The sequence below is a fragment of the Trichechus manatus genome, unplaced genomic scaffold (assembly GCF_000243295.1).
Source record: "Trichechus manatus latirostris isolate Lorelei unplaced genomic scaffold, TriManLat1.0 scaffold00006, whole genome shotgun sequence".
Taxonomy (NCBI): domain Eukaryota; kingdom Metazoa; phylum Chordata; class Mammalia; order Sirenia; family Trichechidae; genus Trichechus; species Trichechus manatus.
Window position 1 is genome coordinate 6,884,527 of NW_004443942.1, and position 21,376 is coordinate 6,905,902.

At 40.2% G+C, this 21,376-nt stretch overlaps 1 protein-coding gene across 4 annotated transcripts in view; it reads left to right on the forward strand.

Moving 5' to 3' along the window:
• Nucleotides 1–5,641: 5,641 nt before the first annotated feature.
• The window catches only part of PDE3B (phosphodiesterase 3B), a 165,066-nt gene continuing 149,331 nt past the window's right edge, over nucleotides 5,642–21,376 (forward strand). For all 4 annotated transcript variants that reach the window (XR_002825087.1, XM_004369669.2, XM_023737450.1 and 1 more), the window contains exon 1: nucleotides 5,642–6,944. Coding sequence is in view for 3 of the 4 variants with exons in the window: in XM_004369669.2 (XP_004369726.1) it covers nucleotides 5,943–6,944 (1,002 nt within the window). In the remaining variant the exon portion in view is untranslated. The remainder of the gene's footprint in view (nucleotides 6,945–21,376) is intronic.

Below are 21,376 nucleotides of genomic sequence, written 5' to 3' on the forward strand. Positions count from 1 at the left end.
CTGTGTTTGAAGGGTATATTGCAAACGTAGCCATGTAAATAAACAAATATGATAACAGAACACAAATCTTTATACAACAAATAATAACAATAAACTCCAGTTCCATATTAGGGCCATACCATCTCTCTAGCCTCACTTCTGTTCTTTGCCCCCTCATATCTTAACTCCAAATGCACAATGGTTGCACTGCACTCCTCCAGATTTTTGCACTCGCTTGCTTCTTTTGCCCAGATTATCTTTTCTCCCTACTTTAGCTAGATAACTTCAACTCATCTTTCAAAACTGAGCCCAGCAAATACCTTCTCTGACTCCCCTGAAGCATCACTCTTTTCCTGTTACTCCTACTCCAACCTGGATTAGGTGCCCCTGCTCTGAGCAACCAGAGTACAGCGAGTTTACTTACCTCTGTATTGTAGCTCCTATCATACTGGGTTCTAGCAGTCTTTTCACTCTTCTAGCTTCCAGTAGACTATGAACCCTTAAAGGCAGGAACCATGCCTTTCATCAGTGTATCCTTGTCATTTAGCACAGTACTCAGCACACTGCTAGGCACTTAAAAAATGTTGAATGCATGAATGCATTCATTAGGGAGAGAGATTAAATGCTGGTGGAGGAGGATGGTGCGTAAAACCGAGGAAGTAAAGGGAGTGGAAGAATTAAACAGAGATGAAAGAGGAGGAGGAGAGGAGAGAGAGATAGAAAGCAGGTTCGAACTGGTTCGTCCTGGTTTGAATCCCTGCTGGGAATTTGCATTTCTAACAAGTTCCCTGCTGAGAATTTGTAGATATACTGAATCAGAAAATAGTTTAACAGGATCCCCAGGTGATTCTTATGTATAACTTCCTGGGAACTTGTTAAAGATGCAAATTCTCAGCAGGGAACTTGTTAGAAATGTAAATTATCAGCAGGAATGAACCACTCCGAAGCCCTGATAGAAAGACAGACAATGGGGAGAGAAAGATGGACAGTAAAGGAGAGAACTGGAACTGGTAGAAAAGGAACAAATCATGAGAACAAGCTGAGACAACCACAGAGTGGGGAGACTTTGGAGGAGAATGATTCTTCTGTAATAATCCCAAAGCACTGTTCTCAACAGTTTTTACCATATATTCCCTCGTGCTCTTTAACAGTCTATATGCACATGCTTTATGTCCCAGATGAAACTGCAACTCTGAGGAAGCTTGGAAGGAATTTTATAGTTCTTTTATGTTCTAAACAGCATTTAGCACAGTGCTCTGCATATAGTGGGTACTCAATGAATATCTGTTGAGAGGAACTAAGGAAAGAGTCAAAGTAAGGCTCAGACTCTGAGGTATTTTTTGGAAGGAAAGTCGGTATTACAACATATGAGAGCAAGAGTTCCCACTGGCGCATTGAAAATAGTATGATCCTTTCTATATTGGAGACAAATTTATATTCAAATATAAGTTTGTAAATGTTATTTCTTTCATAAATTGTTATAAGGTTTTCATGTATCTTATGGACTGAATCTAGCTTTAGAAATCTGGAATCTCAATGACACTGGTTAATTTACAGACTATTCCTGAAAGTTTCTTTGATATTTAAAATTTGTCAAGACTGCTTTATATCTTTATCCCTGAGAAATTAGGGCTGCTTTATTATTTGAAGAGGGCTCTGGTGGTGTAGTGGTTAAGCATTTGACTGCTAACCAAAAGGCTGGCAGTTCGAATCCATTAGCCACTCCTTGGAGCCCTCGTGGGGGCAGTTCTACTCTGTCCTGCAGGGTTCCTATGAGTCGGAACCAACTCAGTGGCAAAGGGTTTTTTTTTTTTTTTTTTTTACTACTGAATTCTGGAATATTACCCTTAGGAAGAGTACTCAGTTCTTCTAAGCATTCTCCCGAATCCAATTAAAATCCATTTTAATAGTCTATTTCAGAGGTTTTCTTTTCCTTTTCCTTCTTTCTTTTTCTTTGTTTTTAAGAGTCCAAGAGCTCCAAAGTGGGGCTCCAGGGTAGGAGTTGTCAGTGACCTGCTGAGTTGTTAGGCTCTGGTCCTGGATACCTCCCCTTCAACCAGAGCAGTGTACTTTCATTTGCGTAACATTTCTTTGGAAAAATGTTTTAAAACCATGGTTGAAAGGTGACAATGTAGACTGGGAACAGTAACAAAAAGTACTTTAAGGACTGGTAACCATTATTCACTGCTTTTCAACTGCTCTTAGAAAATCTTTAGAGGCTTCTCCATAAATTATCCTGAGGAGTCAGACCCTGAAGAGTCACCTGATAATGGGTTATTTGTCTGACAAGTGACAATGGTTGGACAGTCCTCATCCAACCTCCTGTCCCACCCCTTCCTACTTATATTCTATTACAATAACTATAATACAGTCACCAATAGGTGGAGCTGCTAAGATTTATTTAAAAATATTTAATTTTGAAAAAATATTTATGGGAATACCTTCTAGAAATGGATTTTCTTTATATCTGGATTTTAGAGTTAGGAAATAATCCTGTCTTCTTAAAATAAGGTTGAAAGCACAAGGAGTTGGGGCGGGGGAGGGTTTAGTACACTTACCAGAAGACAGGGAAGGTAAGGAGGAGGGGCTGAGACCTAATATGAGACTCATCCATTATTTTGACTTCCTTGAGAATGAGGGTTCAAGATGAGGGCAAGGAATTCACAGGGAGGGCCATTTCCAGTCCAGCAATTGTTAGCACCAGAAGTCCTGGATGAAGAAGAGAGTGTTCTAACAGCTGGGCTGGGTCCAGTAATGGGACATCCCAACTAGTGCTTGTAAGTTCAGACAAGTGGGCAGGCAGGTGGTATCCAGAAGGTCTGTCAAGGGTAACAGGGTACTTAGCCACAAGACTAGTGTTTAGGGACAGAGCTTTAGGCCCTGGGACTGACTGGATTTAAGGAGGGTTTCAGTTCTTCCATAGTTAACCAGGGCATTGGCAGCTTATTGGGTACTTAAAATGGAGAACGAAACAAAATTCTCACCCTATAAACTGTGTACACGGGAAAACTAGGTCTTTGGAGCCTGAGAGTTGCTTTGCACCATGACAACTCAGGAGATAGATGCTAAGCACCAGGATCCCATGTCATGGATCATCAAACTGGGAGGGTGTTTCTAGGTGAAGAGATCATAGGGAGGGAAGGCAAAGTCTGGTAAAATGGGGTTGGAGTAGAGGGTGCTGAGAAAGGTATGCTGAGACTTTAGGACTTTTTTTCACAACAGATAATGGCCATAAAAACTTGAATGCAAAGACAAGAGCTAAGTAATTCCATTGGCTGGGTCTGGCAGAAAAATAATTAAATAATTTGACCTTTAAGAAATGTGGCCTAGTAATAATCTTTGACAAAGACTGTAAACAAGAAGGGAGTTGCTATAAACAATGCTAGCTCATTCATTTTGTGCATATTTTTAGTTAAGTAAACTTCTGATGGTCTTTGGTCACGTCCTTACATTTTATTTTAGAATCCTCTTAGGTGGTGGGCTGGTGTTCAGACCAGTGCAGTACAACTCTGGGTTATGGCAAGAATTGGGCTTTTAACTACATAAAGACCTGGGATGACAGAAGACCGAAAAATTGAGAAGTAAAAGAGTTTTATGGAGAGGGCTTTGAATTTTTATCTTCCATTGATAGAAATACCTTTATTTTTGTCAATACTAAGAGTCTGGTTTAACTTGGTGGTATAAATAATTCAGACCTTGCTCTTGGCAATCTGAAAGGTGGATCCTAAGGATGCTTTATATTTTTGGTACATAGAAATTGTAACTTTTTAAGACTGGAGGGGATCTTAGAGGTCATTTAAATTGAATTGCTTCATTTTACAATCAAGAAGCCTGAAATCTATAAAAGTTATATGACTTACTTAAGGCCAGGGTATGAATGGCAGGGTCAGGACTAGAACCCACGAAATTGGATTTCTAGCCCACTACAGTTTCTATTACTATACCTCTCCTACCTCAGATGGTAACCCCAGGTTAAAAAAAAATTAGTTTGAATCTGTTCTAATTTTCAAATCAATGTTTTGTTTCCTATGAGAATTTATAATGGGCATTTCAGTAATGCTGGTGCTAATTTTTGTCATGCCCTTCTGTACAAGCTCAAAATGTATCCATTAAATTTCCTACTTTAATCTTTGACTAGTGGCGATGAGTTCTGTGCATACTGTTTTAAAAATATATTAGTGAGTTTTGCTGAGATGAGTTTTTTTTTGGCTTTCAACTGTCATGGTGGAAAGAAGACACAGTGGATTTTTCTTTTAGGACAAGCATTTGAGAAATCAATTTGAAACCTCTACTAAATATTTTTTCCTTTAACCAATATACAGAAAAGGAATTCTTTTTTTTTTTTCCATTTTGGTTACATTCTTGTGCTAATTTTTCAGTGATTTCTACTTATATGTGAACTATGCCCACATACGAAAATGGTCTGTTTTAGGTCATGCTGTGGGCAGAGATTAATTAGTGAAAAATGGGCCTGTTTGTGGGATTCACCACACAGTAAGGTTTCTCATCTCCCTGGAATTAGCTCTTTGAGAAATGCAGGTCTGTCATGAGGAAGGGAGAGTTTTGGTGGAGGGAAACACGGTTCACTCTTTAAGGCAGTTATGATCGGTTAGATTCCAGAAGAGTCCCTTTGGTTTCCCCGCTTTCAAGTCACTGTTTCCGACATGTTGCTAGTTTCACCAGTACTTCACAGATAGCATCCTATTTGGTTTCTTTCAAAGGCAATGATCCAAACTGAGGAATGGTGTTGGAGATGAATCCCAGCCCTCGCATCCCTTCTCCTCTAGAACTGCTACAGTGAAAAAGCATTCAACTTGGAAAGAACATTTGTAACAGCAAAATTTCTATGCTGTGTTGGAGGGGCACACGGACATGAACCAGTGATTATGTACGGCAAGGGTGCAAAGCCGTAGATGGGATGTTAGTTCCTTACCTGTGAAGATGGTTCTTGAGGAAGACAAGCTCACACATATTTGGATGGTCCCAGAGAGCAGTCCACGTGCATGCTCCTCCGGTAAGAGCTACTGCGAGGATCCTGGGCCTGGTGCTTGGCCCAGGAATCCACGTAGCTGTTGAGGACAGACCTCACCACAGTGATTAGGGTTTCTTCGCCATGCTCATAGTGCTGGCTGGCCCTCACTAGGTCACACATCTCAGCTTGGGCAGTCTGAGGGCCCACCCTAAACAGGGCTGAGGTCACAGGTGGCACCCTCACAGCTCGGTATCCTTGCGAGGCATTCGCCTTAATGACCACAAACGCCCCCTTTCCCCAAGACCTGTAGGGGCCTGTTCCAGTGTCAGTGACTTACCTCCAAGGGGAACTTGCACGCCTAGGGTTCCAGGGTGGCGGGCTTGCCCCCTTCCAAGTCGAAGAGAATCCCCGCCAGTCTCTCCCAGCCCGGGTCGGTCTTCTAGCGGCCGCGCAGCGCCCTGCTCTGCTACGACGCACTCAGTCAGCTGGGTCTCCGGCTCGCGTCCGCGGCAAGCTGCCTGGCGAGCTGTTGCGCTTGTGTCGGTGGGACGGAACGCGGGCGCGCGCGTGCGGCGTGCGGGGCGCGCGCCCGGCCCTGGAGTCTTGGGGGAGGAGCGCCCGCCGCTCGCCGGCCCGCTGCTCGCGCGCCCAACGGACCAGGCTGAGGCCGTAAGCTAACTGTTGCAGCCAGAGGGAGCTGGGAGGCGACGCCAAGTCTCCAGTCCCGAGAGGTGCCCAAGGGAAAAGGAGGGGGCGGCTGAAGCGGTCCCAGAGTGAAGCCCCTTCGGTCCCTTTCTTCAGCCAGCATGTCGCGGACTCCGCCGCTCCTTCGCCCGCGCGGCGGGGACCCCGGACCGCGGCGGCGGGCGCAGCCCTGACGCGCTGTGGAGTCGGGGGGCGCCCGAACGCGAGAGACGGGGTCAGGGAGCGCGAGCGGCCGCTGCGTCCGAGCAGGGCGTGCTGAGCCCCGCGGCCACCCCCGATCCCGGCCATGAGGAGGGACGAACGAGACGCCAAAGCTATGCGGTACCCTCAGCCTCTGGACGGGGCCGGCTCGCCCCCTGAGAGTCTGAGGAACGGCTACGTGAAGAGCTGCGTGAGCCCCTTACCCCAGGATCCTCCTCGCGGCTTCTTCTTTCATCTCTGCCGCTTCTGCAACGTGGAGCTGCTGCTGCCACCGCCGGCCTCCCCCCAGCAGCCGCGGCGCGGCTCCCCATTCTCCCTGGCGCGCCTCTCGCTGGGCGCCCTGGCAGCCTTTGTCCTCGCCTTGCTGCTCTGCTCCGGGCCCGGGAGCTGGGCTGCGGGGGCCGCCCTGCTGCGGACTTTGCTGAGCGTCTGCTCGCACAGCCTCAGCCCTCTCTTCAGCATCGCCTGTGCCTTCTTTTTCCTCACCTGCTTCCTGACCCGGACCAAGCGGTGCCCCGGGCCGGGCCGGATCGGCGGCGGCGGCTGCTGGTGGCTGCTAGCGCTGCCCGCCTGCTGTTACCTGGGGGACTTCTTGGTGTGGCAGTTGTGGTCTTCGTCGTGGGAGGACGGAGGCGCAGAGGTTCCCGAGCCTCCGCACACGCCCCCGGTTCCGCACTTGCCCCCGGCCCCGTTGGGCAGGTTGTTCTTGGGGCTGAGCTGTGTGGGTTTGCTGACGCTCGTGCACCCGGTGAGGCTCCAGCACAGCATCCTGGTACTGCTCTTCTCCAGCTTCGTGTGGTGGGTCTCCTTCACCAGCCTCGGATCGCTGCCAGCACCCCTCAGGCCGCTGCTGTCCTGTCTGGTGGGGAGCGCTGGCTGCCTGCTGGCCCTCGGGTTGGATCACTTCTTTCAAATCAGGGAAGCTCCTCATCATCCTCGGTTGTCCAGTACCGCGGAAGAAAAAGTGCCTGTGATCAGACCCCGGAGGAGGTCCAGCTGCGTGTCGTTAGGAGAGACTTCAGCCAGTTACTATGGCAATTGCAAAATGTTCAGGAGACCTTCGTTGCCTTGTATTTCCAGAGAACAGGTATGTTACCAGAAAGGAAGGTTTGCTAAGGAAGGGAGTGCGGTGTTATAGCTTGAATTCCGGAGTTGAATTAATGTTTTTGAAAGGGGGGGGGGTAATAAGTTTTATTCTGGAAAGAATTCCTAAAACACATGAAACTTTTTAAAGTGCAGAAGCAAGTACCATTTATCTTGGGATAGAAATGAAATAGACTAATCATATTGCATTTTTTAAAGATTGATGAGTTCTCAGAAAAATGAGATAAATTATTTGTGGTTTAATTAATAGATTGCCTGCTTCTATTTTTGGCATATGCAAATGTATATCTTTTTGGTGTTATTTATCTATTGCTGTTATGGTGATGATGTCTCCCCAGTGATAACATACAGCCATTAGAATGAATCTGTACAACTATTTCTTCAGCTTGCATATAAGCAATTGATGGTCTGCTTTGCAGTTGGCCCTGGCCTTTTTTCTGACTGATGATACTGAGCTTCTCCATCATCTTTTTCCATAGATGTAGTCAGTTTGATCCCTGTGTATTCCATTTGGCAAGGCCTTCATATAGTCACCGTTTATGTTGTTGTGAAAAAGGTATTTGCAATGAATAGGTTGTTGGTCTTCCAAAATTCTATTATGTGGTCTCTGGCATCGTTTCTATCTCCAAGGCCATTATTTTCCAGCTACTGATCCTCCTTCTTTGTTTCCAGCTTTCACATTCCAATCACCAGTAATTATCAATGCATCTTATTGCATGTTCGATCAATTTCAGACTGCAGAAGTTGGCAAACATCTTCAATTTCTTCATCTTTGGCATTAGTGGTTGGTGCATAAATTCAAATAATAGTCGTATTAACTGGTCTTCCTTGTAGGCGTATGGATATTATCACTGACAGCACTGTATTTCAGGATAGATCTTGAAATGTTCTTTTTGACAATGAATGTGATGCTGTTCCTCTTCAAGTTGTCATTCCTGGCATCGTAGACCATATGATTGTCTGATTCAAAATGGTCAATACCAGTCTATTTCTGATCACTAATGCCTAGGATATCGATCTTCAAATGTTCCGTTTCATTTTTGACAACTTGCAGTTTTCCTAGATTTATACTTCGTACATTCCACGGTCTAATTATTAATGGCTGTTTACATCTGTTTCTTCTCATTTTGAGTCATGCCACATCAGCAAATAAATGAAGGTCCTGAAAGTTTTACTCCATCCATGTCGTTAAGGTTGACTCTATTTTGAGGAGGCAGCTTTTCCCTAGTTGTATTTTGAATGCCTTCCAACCTAAGGGGCTTATCTTCTGGCACTATATCAGACAATGTTCTGCTGCTATTCATCAGGTTTTCATTGGCCGATTTTTTCAGAAGTAGACTGCCAGGTCCTTCTTCCTAGTCTGTCTTAGTCTGGAAGCTCTGCTGAAACCTGCCCACCATAAGTGACCCTGCTGGTATTTGAAATACCAGTGACATAGCTTCCAGCATCACAGCAACACACAATATGACAAACTGACATACGAGCCCATACGAGTCAAAGTACAACCTTGAGTATATCCCACCTGATTTTAGAGACCATCTCAAACATAGATTTGATGCATTGAACACTAATGACTGAAGACCAGATGAGTTGTGGGATGACATCAGGAACATCATACACAAAGCAAAAGGTCATTAAAAAGACAAGAAAAAGAGAAAAGACCAAAATGGATGCCAGAAGTGACTCTGATACTTGCTTTTGAATGTAGAGTAACTAAAGCAAAAGGAAGAAATGATGAAGTAAAAGAACTGAACAGATGATTTCAAAGGGTGGCTTGAGAAGACAAAGTAAACTATTATAATGAAATGTGCAAAGACCTGGAGTTAGAAAACCAAAAGGGAAGAACATGCTCAGCATTTCTCAAGCTGAAAGGACTGAAGAAAAAATTCAAGCCTCGAGTTGCAATATTGAAGGATTCTATGGGCAAAATGTTGAATGATGCAGAAAGCATCAAAAGAAGATGGAATACAGAGTCACTGTACGAGAAGGAAATGGTTGATGTTCAGTCATTTCAGGAGGTAGCCTACGATCAAGAACTGATGGTGTGAAAGGAAGAAGTCCAAGCAGCATGGAAGGCACTGGTGAAAAACAAGGCTCCAAGAATTGATGGAATACCAGTTGAGATGTTTCAGCAAATGGTTGCAATGGTGGAAGTGCTCACTTGTCTATGCCAAGAAATTTGGAAGACTGCTACCTGGCCAACTAACTGGAATAGATCCAAATTTGTGCCCATTCCAAAGAAAGGTGATCCAAAAGAATGCAGAAATTATCGAACAATATCAGTAATATCACACACAAGTAAAATTTTGCTGAAGGTCATTCAAAAACGGTTGCAGCATTACAACGACAGGGTACTGCCAGAAATTCAAGCTGGATTCTGAAGAGGACATGGAATGAAGGATATCATTACTGATGTCAGATGGATCTTGGCTGACAGCAGAAATACCAGAAAGATGTTCACCTGTGTTTTATTGACTATGAAAAAGCATTTGACTGTGTGGATCATAAGAAATTATGGATAATATTGTGAAGAATGGGAATTCCAGAACACTTAATTATGCTCATGCAGAACCTGTACATAGACCAAGAGGAGTCATTGGAACAGAACAAAGGGGTACCACGTGGTTTAAAATCAGAAAAGGTGTGTGTCAGGCTTGTATCCTTTCACCATAGTTACTCAGTCTGTGTACTGAGCAAATAATCTGAGAATCTGGACTATATGAAGAAGAGTGCGGCATCAAGGTTGAGGGAAGACTCATTAACAATCTGCAATATGCAGATACACAGCCTTGCTTGCTGAAAATAAAGAGGACTTGAAAAACTTACTGATGAAGATCAAAGACCACAGCCTTCAGTATGGATTATACCTCAGCATAAAGAAAACAAAAATTCTCACAACTGGACCGAAAAGCAACATCATGATTAATGGAGAAAATATTGATGTTGTCAAGGATTTCATTTTACTTGGATCCACAATCAATGCCCATGGAAGCAGCAGTCAGGAAATGAAATGACATGTTGCATTGGGCAAATCTGCTGCAAAAGACCTCTTTAAAGTGTTCAAAAGCAAGGATTTCGCTTTGAGGACTAAGGTGTACCTGACCCAAGCCATAGTATTTTCATTTGGCTCGTGTGCATATGAAAGCTGGACAGTGAATAAGGAAGACTGAAGAAGAATTGATGCCTTTGAATTATGGTGTTGGCAAAGAATATTGAATATACTGTACACTGCCAGAAGAACAACAAACAAATCTGTTTTGGAAGTACAGCCAGAAAGCTCCTTAGATGTGAGGATGGCGAGCCTTCATCTTGCATACTTTGGACATGTTATCTGGGAGGGACCAGTCCATGGAGAAGGACATCATGCTTGGTAGAGGGTCAACAAAAAGAGAAAGACCTTCAATGAGATGGATTGACACAGTGGCTTCAGCAATGAGCTCAAACATAGCAACAATTGTGAGGATGACATAGGACTGTCAGTGTTTGGTTTTGTTGTACATAGGGGTCACTATGAGTTGGAATCGACTTGATGGCACTTAACAACAAAAACAACAACTATATGTCTATAGATACACACAGACATATATATGTATGTTGTTGTCATATGTATATGTACATATGTGAATTTTAATCATTATTGTTTTGTTATTATTAATCGAGAGGGGGGTTGGAGATCTTATAATTAGAAGAACATTGATGAGCTTTTGAACCGAAACTTGTTAATTTAGATGAAAAGAAAGTTGGAAATAATTTTTTAGAGATATTTTTCAAATTAATTTCAGCAGCATAGGCTAATGCAATCTTTTACAGACTAACTCATGGTCTTGTGTGTTTGTTGCATAACTAGGAGCGTGTTTTAACAACTTAACCTTTAAACTTAGTAATGTCTGGAAAGACGTCAAAAGCATTTCATATTTTTTTCATAAGTTTAGATGTTTTTGTTTTTTAACGGAATTGAAATCTTCATCAGGAAATGAGCTTATAAATTTATATATATAACCTTGGGAAATCTACCTGTTTACATCACCAGAAACTCAGTAAGTATAGCCACTGTTCATTGAGCATTTACTAAGTGCAAAATGCTTTCCATATCTTATCTGAAATCCTCAAAAAAAACCCTGTATGGTAGATGACATTAACTTTCTTTAGAGATGAGAAATTGAGGTTTATAGAGATTACCCGGCTTCACAGATCTAGTTAAGTGGCAATTGGAACCTAAGTTTTTTCAGTCCTCAATGCTGTGTTTTGTGCAAAGAAAAGGTTTTGTTCAAGTAGGACTCCATACCATTAGTTTTCATACTTTTTTGATTAATGTATTCTGTACTGGGACCTGGTATTTTTGAAACAAGTTTCTTGCCCTTACTACATCTAATGCTCCCTTCCCTCCCCTCCCTTCCCCTTCAAAATAATTAACAAGCTACTACATTGCTTTTTATGACATGGTGGGGTAATAAAAATCCTCAGTGTTAAACACTGATCTGTAGTGTTCTTATGAGATGACACTTTCCTGCTGGAAATGGTTTTAGAGGCCTCTTTTGTGGTCAATAGTTATTTGGCCAAATGCTGGAAAAATGTTGTTATGCCTTTTGTTTTCTCAGTTTACTACCAGTGATAACTGACAATGCTTAGAAAAATGTGTATCAGAAGAAAAATTGTGAGAAGATTCGTGTAGAGCAGAGTAGTACCAGCTGTTTTTATAGAATGAATAGCATTTGGCGTTTAACTGTACATGAATAGACTGCATTTTTTTTTAGCACTGGAAAAAGAAAAGCATAGTTTCATAACATGTGTTGGCAATTTTCCTGAATTTAACAGCATTACGGTTTAACATATTTTAATTGTAGTTTGCTGATATAATCAGTCATGTCCGTTCTCTTGCAAACTGAAAATTCCTAGTCTTCTTAATCCTAGTGTGGTGCTCCTTCCATCACAGCAACCTTTTCAACCTTTAAACTAGGGTGCAGTGTTGCTGTGCTGAGTAGCTTCAGCTCTTGTTTATATCAGAAGACAATTCAGTTTGTGCTTCTAAAAAGGGCATATTTTCTTTCTTTCTTTTTTTTTAAATTGTGCTTTAACCAAAGGTTTACAGAGCAAATTAGTTTCTCATTAAACAATTTCTACACATATTGTTTTGTGACATTGGTTGCCCCCCCCGCGACATGTCAACACGCTCCCCTTCTCGACCTTGGGTTCCCCGTTACCAGCTTTCCTGTCCCCTCCTGCCTTCTCGTCCTTGCCCCTGGGCTGCTGTGACCATTTAGTCTCGTTTTGTTTTATGGGCCTGTCTTAATCTTTGGCCGAAGGGTGAACCTCAGGAGTGACTTTAGTACTGAGTACTGAGGGTGTCCTGGGACCATACTCTCGGGGGTTCTCCAGTCTCTGTCACGTCAGTAAGTCTGGTCTTTTTTTGTGAGTTAGAATTTTATTCTACATTTTTCTCCAGCTGTGTTTGGGACCCTTTATTGTGATCCCTATCAGAATAGTCGGTGGTGGTAGCTGGGCTTCATCTAGTGGTGGTGGTAGCTGGGCTTCATCTAGTTTTGCTGGCCACAGAGTGGTGGAGGTTGTGGTAGTTGTGGTCAGGGCATATTTTCTTAGTGCAGAAAAATCTTATTCACACTGCACTCTGAATGGAAACATTTTTGGGGTCTTAGAATATGTGCTAACAGTTCTGGGGTTTACTCATGGTTATTTAATATTTAGTATCACAAAATAATACTATTTTGGCACTAAAAGAAAAATTTTTTTAACTTAGCAGAAATTTTAATAAAAAATTTTACTTACATTTGTTGCTTTATGTTTATAAAACTGGATCTGTGGTTTTGTTTGCGTGACATATTATGTTAAGGAAATTAAGAGGAAGTCAGTACTTCTATGGAAGTAGAAGATCAAGAGAATTTCTAACGTTCAAAGTGCTAAGCTTTGTATATAACAATTGTAAAACATTGTCTTGTTTCAGAAAGTGAAGGGAGACTAGAAGATTTGGGGTATTCCCTAACGTGTAGGAGAAAATGTCCTGGATTCTTAGGCAGAAGATCGAGATTCAAGTCCTGGGTCTGCTGTGTTACTTCGAAGAGTCAGTAACTTTTTCTGAGCCTAGGTGTCCTGTCAGATCAAGCGATCTTTCTAGATGAATTAAAAAATATGTTTCAACTCTAAAATTCATCATTTTAGTTAGTTTACACTTTTTGCAAAGTGTAAATAAAATTATAAATAAAACTTCACAAATTAGTAGTTCTTGAAATTTTACTTAAGTGTCAAATGCTCGTATCACTAACCTGTATTTTCGAAGGTGTAATCATTGGAAAACATGAACAAATATTCCTTCTTTTTTGGCTAGAACTTTTCTTTTAAAAAGTATGTCATTGTTGTTAATTGCTGTTGAGTCGATTCTGACTCATGGCGACCCAATTTGTGCAGAGTAGAACTGTTCCATACGATTTCCAAGGCTGTGCTAGTAGTCGAGCCCTTAACATTTTAGAAAACCACTTGGAAGCTCATCAATATAAATGTTTTTAATTGTGTGAGAATAGATTTAAAGTAATTTTTAACTTCTGGATGTAATGTTAGGTACTGTGTTGAAAAATGATGACATATTTGTAAAACACTAGATTTTCATAATTAGAATTTTGATATATGATGTAAATACTGTTTATGTTTAGTTCTTACGTTATTTTTTTTAAGTAAAGCATTTAGAGATTTTAAGTTCAAATCTAGCTACTGCTGACTATACTCTGCTTTGGTGGGTTAATAAAAACTCTATGGGAAGAAGCACTAAGTTTGTAACATGTTTGTCAGGAGTCAGCTGAAACGAAAAGGAAGTTAAAAAAAGAAAATCACTTGTCTACACAGAAATCTTGACCAGAATTTTAAAACTACATTTTTATGCCATTTTAATTGTATATTCTACAACTTAATTTTCAGCTTTCAGCCAGATCATTTTGTGTGAGACAGATTAGGTAAATAGGTTTTGAAAGACCTAAGTTAGCGTGTGAGGTATTTTTCTACACCTAAAATGCTAAGTACTTTCTAAATGGTTAGGTAAATATTTAGAAATTCTGTGGCCTTAAAGCCTATAAATTTCATTTAAAGTGTTAATTTTATTTTAAAAAGGTATACATATGTAGTGTGAAGTCATTAAAAAAAAATTTTAAAGTTTAAGTGATTATTCCTCCCCCCACCCCCCCCCGCAAGGAATTTGCAAGACATGGCATACCCCACTGTGAATTTAAGAATAGTGTAGTGTTTGTGAAATTTATTTTACGGCTTCATTGAGTTTTATTCTAATATCATGTTAATATTTTGTAGTAAAATGTCACTTTATGTAATAATCTTATGTTTTGCTTTGTAAATATTGTATGTACTCTGCCATCAGAGTTATCTTTCAAAAACAGATTTGCTCAAGTCACTCTGCTTTCAAAATCTCTTACGGCTTTTTCATTGTTCACAGTATAAAGTTCATGCCCTTGATCCTGGCTTGGAAAACCCTTCCTAACCTGCTTTTAACCTTTTTTTTTTTGGTTTGTTGCGTTTTTTAAAAAGAACTCTAAGACTCATGAAACTCTCCACTCCCTACATCCATCCTTGGCTCTAGCTATTTGAGGGCTGCTGCTATTACTGAGCTTGTTGTGGATTTTTTTCCTTTTGCTTTTACCATTCCCACTGGTTAAAATTCCCTTTACAGAACATGTAAGATTAAGAAATCTTTATACGTTACAGTGATACTCAAATTGATATATAAGTTGAGCACAAAACTCTATTATAACAAAGTTAGCTGTGTTTTAAGAAAAAAAGTTGATAAAAATCACATGAAGCAGAGATGATGTGTGATAGAATATTTTCATCAGGTTGTATGAGGTAGAAACAGGTTCGTGTTTTCCCACACTGAGTGAATGGTAAATAGGGCCATCCGTAAGTAAAACTGCGAAGTTTGTTTTCATCATCCTCAGACTGTTTTAGTCCACCTATGCCAGGTTTCTGATTTATAGAATTGTAAGGTAATGAATTTGTATTGTTTTGTGCCACTAAATTTATACTAATTTGTTGTAGCAATAGAAAATTAAGACACTATGTAAAGAGGGCATTGATTCAGTGATAAAATTCTTACCTTCCATGCAGGTTCTATCCCTGGCCAGTGCACCTCAAGCACAGCCACCACTCATCTGTCAGTAGAGGCTTGCATGTTGCTATGATACTGAACAGGTTTCAGCCTGGCATTCTACTCCCGAAAATCAGCCAATGAAAACCCTATGGGTCACAAGGCCCAATCTGCAACCGATCTGGCAGCATTTCTTTCTGTTGTGCGTGGGGTTGCCCTGAGTCAGGGGTGAGCTTGATGGCAGCTAACAACAATGACAATGTAAAGCCAAATTGTTTTTCGAAATGTTTGTACCATTTACATTTTTGTAAGCAGTGAAGAATGCCTTCGGATCTATATTCTCACCAACCAGTAACTACTGTTAACGAACTTTAATTTTTGCTAGGCTGGAGGGTGTGAAGTTGTATTTTTTTGTGGTTTTAATTTACATTTTCCTGATTACTAATGAAGTTGAGTATTTTTAATATGTTTATGGTCTATGTTTCTTATTCAGGGATTACCTGTTCATATCTTTTGCCCTTTTTAAAATTATGTGGTTTGTTTTTTCTTAATAATTCATATGCGTTCTTTATATATTCTGGACACTGATCCTTTATTGGTTATTTGGGTTTGTGGTCCTCCTTTTCACTCTTTTTATGGTGTCTTTTGATAACAGAAGTTCTTAATTTTAATGTAGTCAAACTTACCAATCTTTTCCTGTTTTGTAAGACTCTCTGTCTTGTTTATGAAGCCCTTCCCTGTTGGAGGTCATAAAGTATACGCCTATATTGCAGAATTAATTTATATGTATGATTTGATGTAGAGATCCAATCTCATCTTTTTTTTTCATATGGATATCCAGTAATGCCAACACAACTTATTGAACAGTTTATTCTCCATCCATTAGCAGTATAGCCTCTGTCATATATCAAGTTTCAGTATTGCCTAAGTCTGTATCTGAAGGGTTTGAGGTTCGAGTCCATCAAGAGGTGCCTGGAAAGAAAGACCTTGCACAATCTACTGCTGAAAACTCAGCCATTAAAAACCGTATGGAGCACAGTTCTACTGGGACGCACATGGGTCACCATGAGTTGGAATTGACTCTGTGGCAACTGGTTCAGTTATACATATACACATACATACAGATTATTGTTAGTTGCTGTCAAGTCGGCTTCGACTCATGGTGACCTTATGTATAACAGAATGAAAAGTTATCTGGTCCTGTGCCATCCTCATGATCATTGGTATGTTGTTTGAGTCCATTGTTGTTGACTGTTGGGACAATCCATCTCACTGAGGGTTTCCCTCATTTTTGCTGACCCTGTACTTTACCAAGGAGCCCTGGTGGCGCAGTGGTTAAGAGCTACAGCTGCTAACCAAAAAGGTCAGCAGTTTGAATCCACCAGCCACTCCTTGGAAATCCCATGGGGCAGTTCTACTCTATCCTATAGGGTTGCTATGAGTTGGAATCGACTCGACGGCAGTGGGTTTTTGGGTATACTTTACCAAACATGATGTCCTGTTCTGGCAATAAGTCTTTCCTGATGATGTGTCCAGAGTAAGTGAGCATCCTTTCCATCCTCTCTTCTAAGGGGCATTCTCACTGTATTTTTTCTAAGACTGATTTGTTCTGGCAGCCCGTGGTACCTTCAGTATTCTTCGCCAAGGTCAAAATTCAAATGCATCAATTCTTCTGCCCCTTTTTTCATTGTTCAGTTTTTGCATGCATATGAGACAACTGAAAAAACCATGGCATGGGCCAGGCACACCTTAATCATCAAAGTGATATGTTTGCTTCTTAAAACTTAAAAAGATCTTTTGCAGCAGATTTGCAATACGTCCTTTGATTTCTTGACTGCTGCTTCCATGGCGTTGATTGTTGATCCAAGTAGAATAAAACCATTGACAACTTCAGTTTCTTCTTCATTTGTCATAATGTTGTTCATCAGCCTAGTTGTTAGGATTTTCATTTTCTTCATATTCAGGTGTAATCCATACTGAAGGCTGTAGTCTTTGACTTTCATCACTAAGTGCTTCAAGTCATCTTCATTTTTGGCAAGCAAGGTCGTGTCATCTGTATATCACAGGTTGTTAATGAATCTTCTCCCAATCCTGATACTGTGTACTTGTTCATATAGTCCAGTTTCTCGGATTATTTATTCAACATACAGAATGAATAGTAAGGTGAAATGATACAACCCTGCTGCACACCTTTTCCAGTTTTGAACTACGCAGTATCCCCTTGTTCTTTTCAAACGACTGCCTCTTGATCCATCCACAAGTTCTGCATGAGCACAGTTAAGTGTTTTGGAATTCCCATTATTCGTAATTTATGATCCACACAGCCAAATGCCTTTGTGTAGTCGATAAAACACAAGTAAACATATTTCTGATATTCTCTGCTTTCATCCAAAATCCATCTGACAACAGCAAGGATATCCCTTATTTCATGTCCTCTTCTTAATCAGACTTGATCTTCTGGCAGTTTCCTGTCAGCGCATGGCTATAGTCATTTTTGCATTATCTCCAGCAAAATTTTGCTAGCATGTGATATTAGGGAGATTGTCTGATAATTTCCAGGTTCTGTTTGATTGCATTTCTTTGGAATAGGCACGAATATGGATCTCTTTCAGTCAGTTGGCCAAGTAGCTGACTTCCAAATTTCTTGACGCAGATGAGTAAGCACTTGCAGTGTTGCATCTGTTTGCAGAAGCATCTCTGTTGGTATTCCATCAATTCCTGGAGCTTTGTTTTCTGCCAGTGCCTTCAGTACAGCTTGGACTTCTTACTTAAATACCAGCGGTTCTTGATCGTATGCTACCTCCTGAAATGGTTGAAGATTGATCAATTTTTTTTTTTTTTGGTACAAAGACTGTGTATTCCTTTCATATATATATATATTTAATTTACTTTAAATCCTTTTCACTCTTTGAAATTCTTACTTATTTTTTATTGTACTTTAGATGAAGGTTTACAGAACAAACTAGCTTCTCATTAAACAGTTAGTACACATACTGTTGTATGACACTGGTTAGCAACCCCACGACGTGTCAGCATTCTCCCCTTCTCGACCTTTGGTTCCCTGTTACCAGCTTTCCTTTCCCCTCCTGCCTTCTAGTCCTTGCACCTGGACTGGTGTGCCCATTTAGTCTTGTTTTGTTTCATGGGCCTCTCTAATCTTTGGATGAAAAGTGAACCTCAGGAGTGACTTCATTACTGAGCTGAAAGTGTGTCTGGGGGCCATACTCTGGGAGTTTCTCCAGGCTCTGTTAGGCCGGTAAGTCTGGTCTTTTTTTGTGAGTTAGGATTTTGTTCTACGTTTTTCTCCAGCTCTCTTTGGGACCCTCAATTGTGACCGCTGTCAGAGCAGTCAGTGGTGGTAGCCGGGCACCATCCAGTTGTACTGGACTCAGTTTGCTGAGTCCGTGGTAGTTGTGGCCCATTAGTCCTTTGGACTAATCTTCCCCTTGTATTTTTAGTTTTCTTCATTCTCCCTTGCTCCCGAAGGGGTGAGACCAGTAGAGAATCTCAGAAGACCACTCAGAGGCTTTTAAGACCCCGGATGCTACTCACCAAAGTAGAATGTAGAACATTTTCTTTATAAACTATGTTATGCCAATTGAGCTGGTCCTTTCATCTTTTTTTGATGCTTCTTGCATCATCCAATTTTTTTGCCCATAGAATTCTTTAGTAATGCAATTTGAGGCTTGAATTTTCCCTTCAGTTCTTTCAACTTGAGAAACACCCATCATTTTCTTCCCTTTTGTTTTTCTAACTCCAGGTCTTTGCACATTATAATACTTTCCCTTGTCTTCTCGAGCTGCACACACACACTTTCATACACATGGTCAATAACTGTTTCCAAATTCACCTACAATAGGAATTATTCCTTATGTTTACTATTTTATTTATATCTTTAATTCATTCCCATTACATTTGTATATTATACTTTACTCATATTGTCTTAATTTCTGTCACAGTTACTAAACTTTCTTTTTGAGCATTGCTGTATGCTAGGTGCTGTGGGAGAAATGGATGAAGAAGCCATAGTATCTATCCGCAGGGAGTTAATCTACTAGAGACATATGTGTAAAATTTCTTAGTATAAGAGAGAATTAAATTAATGCTATATTTCCAGTCTGGGTACCTTATTGTGGGAAGAGAATCAAGTGATCAGTTTTTAATGGCAATGTATTAGAAGTCTTCATAGAGGCAGCATTTTGAAGGATATAGGACTTAATTAAGTAGAGACATGCATTGCAACTGATAAGAAGCAATTTGAAGGTAAAGAAAGTTCATGGATTTGTTGTGGAAACCAGAATGGAGATCTAGTAAGTAAGGAGTATAGAATTTATGTAGTAATGTTATAGGAAGAGAGACTGGGAGATTTGTTGAGAGTAATGAGTGGAATGCCATCCCCAACTTTTATGTTTATTTTGTAGACAGTGGAAAACCATTGGAAGATTTTTCTTTATTTTGGGGAGATTACTGACAATGTGAAGGGTAGATCAGAGAATCAAAAGATTGGGAGCAGGGAGGCTGTTATAATCATTCAGATGAGAGAGTATGAGAACAGTGAAAGTGGAAAGGTGATGGTAACTGGAGAGAGAAAACTGCTTGAAAATATTCCATGTCTGGGTGCCTGAAAGGTTAATGGTATCATTAGCTGAGCTGATAGGGAACATGAGAATAAGAGCTGGCTTGGGAAAAATAACAGAAGTTGATTTTATTGATTAATGCATGTTGTTTTCAGATGTATCTGTTTGGTATCTCTAAATGACCTCCCTGAGTACAAGGATCAAACGTTTTTATTTTGTCTTTTGTATTTCTCATAGTGCACTTTAGACTTCACAATGGATATCTGTTATTATATTTACTCTAATTGTCATTTCCTGTATTAGTTCTATGTTAACCTTGGGTGAAGGAAAGAACTATGAGTGGAGATGAGTCTTTGGTGTTTCACTAACAATATGCAACATTGCATAATGGTGAAGCCAGACTGCATAAGTTTAAATGACATCTCTGCCATTTATAAGCTATAGGATATTGGATATATTGTTTAACTTCTCTGTACCTCAGTGTCCCTACGTGTACACTGGGGACAATAATAATATGTACCTCATTGAGTTGTTGGGTGGATTTAATGAGTCAATAACTTGTGAAGTTCTTGGAACATTGTTTAACACTTGGCAACCTGTCATTAGGTTAGTGGTTATTGATGTTACTACTGCTATTAAAAGTTGAAATTTTCCTCCTCAAATTATCTGGTAATGTATACCAAATTACTTTAAAATCAATGATAAAATTCACTGAAACTTAAGTGTTTCAAACAGTCTCTTTTCATTATTCTGATATCCTCTTTCAACCAGTATTAAGTAAAAATGCTTTGCATAAGGAATTACATGAGGACAGTTCTTTCAGCAATTGTCGGTGCTAGGACAATAAAGAAAAGGTATGTGATGATTTCAAATGTGATTGAAAGAGATAATTTGGACTTGTTGTCTTTAGGAATTTCAGAGTTAAAAGTTAAGAACCTTTGGTCTACCAGGAAAAATATTTGTCAGCTGCTACAACTGTAACTTACTGTCACTTAAGCTTATTGTTCCAGTTTGTCACTTCGGTGTTGGAGATGCAGTGGAACTTCAAACAATTACCCTCGCCTATAATTCTTGCTTCATAGTTAACTGTCTGCTAAACTTGTTGACAGCTATGCAGCCCCACCCCAGGGATGGTAAGAGGGAGATAAGAGATAAGGGGACAGATGGAAGAGAAACTGTAAAAAAGTGACTCCTATAACTCTCTTCCTCACTCCAGTCAGTATTGGGCATCTTGTTTTGCTGCTTGTTGAGTTTAGTGCTTTGTTCTACCTTTCAAATAAAGCCCCTTGAAGAGCTTCCACTACTTAAATGGTAATGGTTTAAAGCAGACCAAAAAAAAATCATGAATATGAATTTCTACAGATATATGAGGAAATTTTTTTTCAGAGGAAAAATCCCTACATACACATTAGTAAACATAAGTAGTTCTCATTATATAAATTGAAAAAACAAAACACTGTATCAAAGTAGCTTTAATATCTGAAAATTCGTTCCTTCAGCAAACGTTTATTGTGTCCATTCTGTATAAAGCGTTCTGCTAGGAGCTATGAAGACTATGAAGAAGAATCATATAATAATACGACTCTCAAGAGGTTAATATAATTTTAAATAATACTGAAGATTTTATTTTAAATTAGAAAAAAAGACATATTGTAGTGTTTGAGGGGGTCCAGTAAGTACTACCCGTATTACCTGCTCAAGTTCTGAACAAGCTGAGAAAGGAGTGACAGATCGGAGATC